The sequence below is a fragment of the Malaclemys terrapin genome, chromosome 9 (assembly GCF_027887155.1).
Source record: "Malaclemys terrapin pileata isolate rMalTer1 chromosome 9, rMalTer1.hap1, whole genome shotgun sequence".
NCBI classification, from domain to species: domain Eukaryota; kingdom Metazoa; phylum Chordata; order Testudines; family Emydidae; genus Malaclemys; species Malaclemys terrapin.
The window spans coordinates 39,426,661-39,437,188 of record NC_071513.1 but is presented as its reverse complement, the minus strand read 5'-3'; the positions used below and the strand labels follow the sequence as shown (position 1 = coordinate 39,437,188).

General features: G+C 49.3%; 1 protein-coding gene across 1 annotated transcript; it reads right to left on the bottom strand.

Moving 5' to 3' along the window:
• Window positions 1-6,985: 6,985 nt before the first annotated feature.
• On the bottom strand, window positions 6,986-9,718 carry LOC128843564 (uncharacterized). The gene is made up of 2 exons (XM_054040487.1): window positions 9,160-9,718; window positions 6,986-7,962 (listed from the first exon to the last, which is right to left on the bottom strand). Exons 1-2 carry the CDS (start codon window positions 9,704-9,706, stop codon window positions 7,349-7,351), a joined length of 1,161 nt encoding a protein of 386 aa, XP_053896462.1. The 5' UTR covers window positions 9,707-9,718; the 3' UTR covers window positions 6,986-7,348.
• Window positions 9,719-10,528: the final 810 nt, after the last annotated feature.

The window sequence follows — 10,528 nt, the reverse complement described above, 5'->3', positions numbered from 1 at the left end:
CAGCACCTATGTGGGATGGTACTTAGGACGGCTAACCCCTCCCATGGCTACACTGCTGTTTTGATCAACCCTAGTGCAGGGATGTTTCCTTGAGCTGGAAATGATGCCAGTGCAGACATACCCTACCTGAACCACAGCACAAGGGGGTAGCACTGTATGCTACACTATACAAATCAGGGGCTTGCTGCTGTCACCCTGGCTATGAGGCGCAGGAGATCCTAAAAAATAGGAACATCATGGGAGAGCAGCAGTATGGAAGGCTGTCTTTTTGTCAAGCCACTCACAGGGGTCAAGGGGATTTATGTGCCATTGTCTTCCAACATCCATGGCTTGTGATACTTCGGGATGGTACATGTGGGCGAATGGGGATGTAAGAACTGAAGCTGTCTCCCTGAGAACCTTTGTGAAAGTGCTAAATCCTCCAGAGGCGAGGAGATTTCTCCCTTCCCTGCATAGCTATAAATTGGAGAGTTAAAGCTGGGTCTACAAAGGTCGGTCTGGTATGGAAACGCCTTTGTTCACAAGCGCCATCCTAGTTTGTACAAACGTAGGGAAATTAAGGTTACTCGGATTAGAAAACAAGGAGTGTGATGCTTGCTTGACGCCGTCTTTCATTACTGTAATGAACTGTCTGGTCAGTGTGTGCGCATATGTCTGTGTTCCGTACAAAACAGCTATAGTACATTCAGACATGGAGCTGGGAGCCCTTGCCTATTCCACACATGCTTTCCTGTCATAGGGAAGAAGGCAGGACTCCTTAAAGCCCTGCCTGTCTCCTTCCCCATGCACCTTGACAGGTGGCATAGAAGACAGCTCACAGCCCAGGGATGCTGTAAGCTCTGCACACATACATACTTGACAACAATCAGGTAGCTGGTGTGCAGAGACCACTGCCTGTCATGCTGACCAATATTGTCTCATTGCTTCCTTGTGCTCCCTGATCTGTCTGTATCCACCTCTTGTCTTATTCTTAGATTTGAGGTAGGGATTGTCTTTTTTTTATGTTTGTACAGTCCTGGTCCATGACTGGGGCTTCTATGTGCTAGGGTAGTGGTTCTCAGCCAGCGATAGGCATACCCCTGGGGGTACTCAGAGGTCTTCCAGGAGGTACATCGGCTCATCTAAATAGCTTAGTTTTTACAAGAGGCTACATAAAAAGCACTAGCAAAGTCAGTATAAACTGAGAAAACGAGCAATTTTTCAATAATAGTGTGCTGAGACACATTTTTAGGTCTGATTTTTGTAAGCAAGTAATTTTTAAGTGAGGTGAAACTTGGGGTATGCAAGACAAATCAGACTCCTGAAAGGGGTACAGTAGTCTGGAAAGGTTGAAAACCACTGGGCTAGGGCAACATAAGTGATTAATAATGATAATAGCAATTAATAAATGTGCAGAATCAAAAGAACACCAGCCAGCCATTCAGAGATCTCAGCATAGAACCCAGAATATTTCTAAATGTTCCTTATCGCCTTATTGCTTTTGGCAAATCACAACCCGTTTTCACCAGACTTCCTGAAAGCACACCTGTAAGCAGGGGACTATCTCCCTGTCACATTTCAAGTTTCTGCTGTCTGCCACTGATATACTGGACCTGTTAAAAAAGAAGTCACTTTTTCTAAAGTAATAAGAGTGGTTTTTTATTCACTCTTTTCACTGTTCAGAATGGCTGGCTGAAAATGTTTCCGTTCAAACTTTCCAGAAAAATTCACTCCCATACTGAGCTCAAACCTGCCAGATTTCATCCAGAAAAGTAAGAGACTGGAAGAATTATAGGCTACCCAGAAAATTACCCCTTAGAATGAAAACTCTTGTGCAACCTTAACTGAATTGCTATAATCAATACTGTTATGGGGTGTTCACTCCACACTTGCCCTTAAAGGGTTAATGCTGATTGAGAAGGGATCTAACTAACCTGACAGGCCACAGTGGAGGGGAACTAGGTGGCTAAGTAATCCCTGGACTGAGTGAGGGAGCCCAGTTGAGGAGGGATTAGCTGGGTTGGGATTATTAAAACAGGAAATTGGCAGCAGAGGGGGCTGCTGGGAAAGGCTACAGTCACTACCTGAGAGGAGTGTTTAGAGCAGGGGTGGGCAAACTGTGGCCCGGAGGCCACATTCGCCCCTCCAGAAGTTTTAATCTGGCCCTCGAGCTCCTGCCAGGGAGCAGGGTCCGGAGCTTGCCCTGCTCTGGCGGGGAGTGGGGTCGGGGGCTTGTCCCGCTCTGCCCGGCTCCCGGAAGCAGCGGCATGTCCCCGCCTCCAGCTCCTACGCATAGGGGCAGCCAGGGGGCTCCGCGGGCTACCCCCGCCCCAAGCACCACCCCTGCAGCTCCCATTGATCGGGAACCATGGCCAACGGGAGCAACAGGGGCGGTGCCTGCGGACAGGGCAGCGTGCAGAGCTGCATGGCTGTGCCTCTGAGTAGGAGCCGGAGGGGGGACATGCCGCTGCTTCTGGGAGCTGCTTGAGGTAAGTGCTGCCCGGAGCCTGCACCCCTGACCTCCTCCTGTGCCCCAACCCCAGCCCTGATCCCCCTCCTGCCCTCCAAACCCCTAGGTCCCAACCCGGAGCACCCTCCTGCACCCCTAACCCCTCATCCCCTGCTCCACCCCAGAGCCCGCACCCCCAGCCGGAGCCCTCACCCCTTCCTGCACCCCAACCCCCAATTTTGTGAGCATTCATGACCCGCCATACAATTTCCATACCCAGATGTGCCCCTCAGGCCAAAAAGTTTGCCCACCCCTAGTTTAGAGCCTGCATCTGCTCCTTGGGAGGAGGGAGTGGTGAGGCTGGAACACCCAGGGGAATGCCAAATGGTAGGGAAAAGGTTCAGGGAAAGGTAGTAAGGCCCAGGAGGGACCAAACCTTTGACTGTTGTCTAATGGGTCCCAGAGCTGGAACCCGGCGTAGAGGATGTCTCTGGAGTTCCCCTGCCAGCCACTGAGGGAGTGGCACTGTGCAGCAGTGAATGGGGAGATTGCCCAAGTTTGCTGAAGGAAGACTCTGGTACCCTGGATGGGGACACCACCTAGGGTGACCTGGTAGGAGGGCCAAGTCATGAAGAGGCTGCAGCATGTGGAGAGAGGTAGAGAGATGGTGGAAGGGGGTACTGGCCTTATGAGCTGTTCCCCAGTGTGACCAGGAGGAGGTACTATCCAGGCGGTGAGTGGAGCACCCAGTCAGATACCTAGATTATAGATGTGCACCACTTCCCTCTACTGGATAGAATCAGAACTGCTCAGCTGTGTCATAGGTTCTCTATGGCTATATGAAGAGTCTCTTCTAGCTCTAGTAGGAGGGGTCTGTGCTACTGGAGAAGAAAGAGCTGAGCATCTCTCTGCTATTGGCACTAAGTCCTGAGTGCTGTGAGGTGAAGGTCCTGGGGACACTGATTTATGGGAGGGGTTAATCATATGGTTCCATAACATTTGCTCTTTCCACCATGACCCCCCTGTTTCTTTTCCACTAAAACTACAGCCACAGGTAGGAGGAGATATTGAAAGTGGGGTTGTCAGAGGAGAAAGGGAACATCTCTGTTCTCATCTTCACAATCTGGCTATACCACAGCATGACTGAGTACAGCCAGCACACAAGGAGTTAACTGACCCCACCCACATTGCTGCCCCCACTCTCAGCCACTCTCCCACACATCCATGTGGAACTCCAGCCTCTATTCCAAGTTAACAGGTAAGTGAGGGCTCCACTCCCAGTTGGCAGCAGCAGGCCCTGCAGCATTTTCTGGTGCCAGCGATGGGGCCTCCATAAATTCAACTGCATACACGAGCGCAAGAGACAGTGCTTGTTTCAATGACGGTTTAGTTTCACAGTAGCTTCAGCCTGAAGGCTCTTTAGAGGCAGCAGACTGATGTGGCTGCTGGGGTTTTACTGATACTCGCCCGTCCTGCCTCCATGCAACTTCACTAATGGCAAGGAGGGATAAGGTTCCTCAGATGGGGGAGGGATAGCTCAGTGGTTTGATTATTGGCCTGCTAAACCCAGGGTTGTGAGTTCAATCCTTGAGGGGGGCCACTTAGGAATCTGGGGCAAAAATCAGTACTTGGTCCTGCTAGTGAAGGCAGGGGGCTGGACTTGATGACCTTTCAAGGTCCCTTCCAGTTCTAGGAGATAGGTATATCTCCCTTTATTATTATCACTGTGTTCCCCAGGAAAGGAAAGGAAAGGAAAGGAAATGGGGGGGGTGAGACCATGAGGGTGAAGGTGGGCTCTATGGCACCATACTAAAAACTGAAAAATGTTTCATGACCATTTTATTAGATTTAACTCATGTTTTGAAATCATAACACAAATTAAAGTTGGCTACTCAAGCCTTCTATGAAGCAGTACATCTACATCCTTCTTGGTTTCTTGTTATAATTTTGCACAACTCTGTTAATGAACTTCTTGAATGCAATGTGTTCATCTTTGGTGGCTTCTCGTGTGTCCAGTACTTCCATTCCTTCAATTGATATCCTCATTAGTTCATTCACATGATCAGGCAGAAGGCTACTTCTTTCAGAACATAAAATTCAATTCAATGAGGCAAAAGAATGCTCAACTGTAGCTGTTGTGAGTGGAAGTAGCAAGAGATGAATTCCTACTTCTTTCATTCCAGGAAACAGAACACAAAGATTGGGTCAAGCCACTTGTGATGATAAAAAAGAAGTTGAAGTCAAATCTTCATTCATTCGTCGTATGATATTCCACTCTGTGTTCAAATTCTCTATTCTGTCCTGAGCACATGGCAGCCCCATTGCTGGTAGTGCCTCACTCAACTCAACTGTCGGTGTTTTATAGGACAGGGACCTGTAAAAGCTATGTAGTGATTGAGTAGAATCTAGAAGTCGCTGTTGTAGATTTTTAAGAATCAAGTGTGTGTACTTTTTCAGTTGTCGTAACAAACACTTCTTGTCCTCTTCACTTAAGGATTCAATATAAATGCCTTCATTAGTCAACTTCTGGACTGAAGTCTTTGCTTCTTCCAGTACTTTTTCAATGGATAGCTCTCTAGTTGATTCAAATGTAGCTTCTATTGCTGGACAAAGATCTACTCCTGTTGTAGCAGACGCCTGGATGGCATTGTTTAATGACCCAAGTGGTTTCAACAGCAGACTTACAAGAGAGAGAATGGCAATAGTCTTCTCTGAACATAGTAGCAAAAGTAATCCACCAGCTTCACTACTTAGATCCATCCCATCTTGGTAGATACTTTCCAAAGTCAGTAATAATGGCTGGAGTAATTTTAAGACAACAGCCAAGGATCGCTCATGAGAAAGCCAGAGGGTTTTCCCAGGTTGGACTAATTTGAACTTCAGTCCCAGTGTATCTTCTACATTTTCCAAGATATTCAGTCTTTTTGGACTCTTGCTGAAAAACAAATTTAATTAATACATTAAATTTATAGCTTTTTAAATGTCTTTTGAAGAGTCTGCAACTCATACTAGCGCTAGTTGGAGTAGATGACCTCTGCAGTGTGTATAGGAGAGATTAGGGTTACACTTTTCTCTGAGCAAAGCTTGTAGGGGTATGTCTACACTACGGGATTAATCCGAATTTATATAATTCGGATTTGAAAAACAGGTTGTATAAAGTCGAAATGTATGCGGCCACACTAAGCACATTAATTCGGTGGTGTGCGTCCAAGTACCGGGGCTAGCGTCGATTTCTGCACCGTTGCACTGTGGGTAGCTATCCCATAGCTATCCCATAGTTCCCGCAGTCTCCCGCGCCCATTGGGATTGTGGGTTAAGATCCCAGTGCCTGATGGGACAAAAAACATTGTCGCAGGTGGTTCTGGGTACAGCCTCACCTCCTCCCTCCCTCCTCCCTCCCTGCATGAAAGCAACGGACGGCAGACAACCATTTTCGCGCCTTTTTTCCTGGGTGAGTGAACACTGCAGACTCCATACCACGGCAAGCATGGAGCCCGCCGAGCTCAAGACAGCAGTCATGAACATTGTAAACACCTCGCGCGTTCTCGTGGAGTTTATGCTCAGCCAGGACCAGAAAAACGAGGCGAGGAGGCAGCGGCGGCGGCAACGCAGCGACAAGCATGATGAGGACATTGACATGGACACGGACACGGATACAGAATTCTGTGAAACCACGGGCCCCGGTGCTTTGGAGATCATGTTGTTAATGGGGCAGATTCTATCCATGGAACGCCGATTCTGGGCAAGGGAAACAAGCACAGACTGGTGGGACCGCATAGTGTTGCAGGTGTGGGACGATTCCCAGTGGCTGCGGAACTTTCGCATGCGTAAGGGCACTTTCATGGAACTTTGTGACTTGCTGTCCCCTGCCCTGAAACGCCAGAATACCAAGATGAGAGCAGCCCTCACAGTTGAGAAGCGCGTGGCGATAGCCCTGTGGAAGCTTGCAACGCCAGACAGCTACCGGTCAGTCGGGAATCAATTTGGAGTGGGCAAATCTACGGTGGGGGCTGCTGTGATGCAAGTAGCCAAAGCAATCCCTCAGGTGCTGCTACGAAAGTTAGTGACTCTGGGAAATGTGCAGGCTATAGTGGATGGTTTTGCTGCAATGGGATTCCCTAACTGTGGTGGGGCGATAGACAGAACCCATATCCCTATCTTGGCACCGGAGCACCAAGCCACCGAGTACATAAACCGCAAGGGGTACTTTTCAATGGTGCTGCAAGCACTTGTGGATCACAAGGGACGTTTCACTAACATCAACGCGGGCTGGGCGGGAAGGGTTCATGACACTCGCGTTTTCAGGAACACTACTCTGTTTAAAGGGCTGCAGCAAGGGACTTACTTTCCGGACCAGAAAATAACCGTTGGGGATGTTGAAATGCCCATAGTTATTCTTGGGGACCCAGCCTACCCCTTAATGCCATGGCTCATGAAGCCGTACACAGGCAGCCTGGACAGGAGTCAGGAGCTGTTTAACTACAGGCTAAGCAAGTGCAGAATGGTGGTAGAATGTGCATTTGGCCGTTTAAAAGGTCGCTGACGATCATTATTGACTCGCTCTGACCTCAGCCAAAGAAATCTCCCCATTGTTATTTCTGCTTGCTGTGTGCTCCACAATCTCTGTGAAAGTAAGGGGGAGACCTTTATGGCGGGGTGGGAGGCTGAGGCAAATCGCCTGGCTGCTGATTACGCGCAGCCAGATACCAGGGCGATTAGAAGAGCACACCAGGAAGCGCTGTGCATCAGAGAAGCTTTAAAAACCAGTTTCATGACTGGCCAGGCTACAGTGTGAAATATCTGTTTGTTTCTCCTTCATGAAAACCCGCCCCCTTTATTGACTCATTTTCTGTAAGGAACCCACCCTCCCCCTTCCCCCAGCTTTCTTTCAAACCAAATAAAGTCACTATCATTTAAAAATCATTTATTCTTTATTAATAGATTAGAAAAAGAGGGAGGGAACCCGGGTGGTATTTGGGAGGAGGATTGCTGGGAAGGAAAAAGCCACAAAGAAAAGGTTAAAAAAATGACAGCCTTTTGCTTGGGCTGTCTACTGGGGTGGAATGGGAAGGTGTACGGAGCCTCCCCCCCCCGTGTTCTTACACGTCTGGGTGAGGAGGATACGGAACATGGGGAGGGGGGAGGGTGGAACAGGGGCTGAAGCGGCAGTCTGTTTTCCAGCAGCCGTTCCTGAAGCTCCACCAGACGCCGGAGCATGTCTGTTTGCTCACGCAGCAGCCCCAGCGTTGCATCCTGCCTCCTCTGGTCTTCCTGCCACCACCTCTCATCTCGAGCGTCTCTCCTCTCCTCACGTTGGTCCCTCATGTCCTCACATTGGTCCCTCCTGTCCTCACGTTCACTGGCTTCTTTCCTATACTTTGAAACTGTTTCCTTCCACTCATTCAGATGAGCTCTGTCACTGCGGCTGGATTCCATAATTTCAGAAAACATCTCGTCTCGCGTTCTCTTCTTACGACGCCTTATCTGTGATAACCTTCGGGATGGAGGAGGGAGGCTTGAGGAATTTGCAGCTGCTGTAGGGAGGGGAAAAAAGAGAGAATTGTTTAAAAAGCTACATTTTGCAGAACAATGCTTATACTCTTTCACGGTGACCAACACTATTCACATTACATAGCACATGTGATTTCTGTGCAAGGTCGCATTTTGCCTCTTAATGCTGAGTGCCTGTGGCTTTGCTGCTAGAGATCACAGGTCTGGGCAACAGAATTCGGCTTGCATGCGGCCATGGTAAGCCATTGTCTTACGGCTTCTGCGCCCTCCTTTCCCACATACCAAGCATAGCCTGTAGAGTGCTGCGGTTTTTCTGTTAACATTCAGCAGCAGCAGCAGAAAACAAACTAACCACCCCCCCTCTCGCCATGAATTCTCTGGGATGATCGCTGTACCCCTCCCCCCCACCACGTGGCTGGTATCAGGGAAGATCCCTGCAGGCACCAAACTAACCACCACCCCCCCCCCCCCGCCGCCGCCGCCCCCCTCCCGCCATGAATTCTCTGGGATGATCGCTGTACCCCTCCCCCCCACCGCGTGGCTGGTATCAGGGAAGATCCCTGCAGGCACCAAACTAACCACCCCCTGCCGCCGCCACCCCCCTCCCGCCATGAATTCTCTGGGATGATCACGGTACCCCCCCCCCCCCCCGCGTGGCTGGTAACAGGGAAGATCCCTGCTAGCCAAACGCGAAAAACTCAGGGCCAATTTCCCATCTGCGCTTGGCTAACTGCAGGGAAGGATTTATTTTCCGCCACAGGCAAACAGCCCAGTAGGAACGGCCACCTCTGTCCCCTTAATTAAGTTCCCGTATTTCAACCAGGTTACCAGGAGTGATATCACTCTCCTGAGGATTACACAACAAGATAAAGAACGGATGTTGCTTGAATGCCAGCAAACACCGGGACCATACGCTGCCAGGCTTTGTCAGGCAATGATACCAGATTACTTGCTGCAAGCATGGCGTGGTCAAGTGTCCTACCATGGAGGAGGGAATAAGGATGCACTGCCCAGAAACCTTCTGGCAAGGCTTTCGGAGTACCTCCAGGAGAGCTTCATGGAGATGTCCCTGGAGGATTTCCGCTCCATCCCCAGACACGTTAACAGACTTTTCCAGTAGCTGAACTGACCGCGAATGCATCCCAAGTCCTCAGGGCAAAGTAATCATTAAAAACCGTTTGCTTTTACAACAAGTTTTATATTTTAAAAGGTAAACTCACCTGAGGTCCCTTCCATGGGGTCAGAGTCTTGGGTACTGGCTTGGGAGGCTTGGGAGGGTACTTCAGTCAGGGTGAGAAAAAGATCCTGGCTGTTGGGGAGAACGGAGTGCTGTGTGCTCTCTGCAAGCTCATCCTCCTCCTCCTCCTCCTCCTCTCCCCCATCGGCAGAATCCTCAGGCGTCGCTGATGAGACTATCCCCGACCCAGAATCCACGATCAGAGGTGGGGTAGTGGTGGCAGCCCCCCCTAGAATTGCATGCAGCTCGGCGTAGAAGCGGCATGTCCGCGGCTCTGACCCGGAGTGACCGTTTGCCTCCTTTGTTTTTTGATACGCTTGTCTGAGCTCCTTGACTTTCACGCGGCACTGCTCAGAGTCCCTATTGTGGCCTCTCTCCATCATGCCCTTGGAGATTTTTTCAAAAGTTTTTGCATTTCGTCTTTTAGAACGAAGTTCTGCAAGCACTGAATCCTCTCCCCATACAGCGATCAGATCCAGTACCTCCCTCACGGTCCATGCTGGTGCTCTTTTTCGATTATCAGCCTGCATGGTTACCTGTGCTGATGAGCTATCTGTGGTCACCTGTGCTCTCCACGCTGGGCAAACAGGAAATGAAATTCAAATGTTCACGGGGCTTTTCCTGTCTACCTGGCCAGTGCATCCGAGTTTAGATTGGTGTCCAGAGCGGTCACAATGATGCACTGTGGGATAGCTCCCGGAGGCCAATACCATCGAATTGCGGCCACACTATCCCTAATTCGAAATGTTAAAATCGATTTTGGCGCTACTCCGCTCGTCGGGGTGGAGTACAGAAATCGATTTAAAGGGCCCTTTACATCGAAATAAATAGCGTCGTTGTGTGGACGGTTACAGGGTAAATTCGAATTAAAGCTGATAAATTCGAATTAAAGTCGTAGTGTAGACCAGGCCTTGTACTCCACCATGTCTTCTAGAGGAGTTTGCACCTCCATCAAATGCACAAGCAGCCATTTGTTTGGAGTCCAATTGACAAGCATTTAACTCTTCTAAGATGTGGGTTGTCACAGATGCAGCTGATGTGTCTTCTATAACTTGAACATCTAGAAATACATCTACTGGCCTACCACTGACATCAAGATAACATACGTAATGACTTGATGCCCATTTGCATCAGTGCATTCAACAGCTATGTATGCAAATTTCTATTTGTGGTGAGAGAGTTCTTCACTTTTTCAACTGTTGAGTCATGCTTCTAGCCAGTCAGTTGAGTTTCTTGCAGAAAGATAGTGAGCATTTGCTTGTCTTGTTCAGAACCAGTGTTCAACTTCAGGATGAACAAGTGACAATGCACTTAACATTGGCCTCCAGTTTGTAGTGTGTGGTATCTCTTGC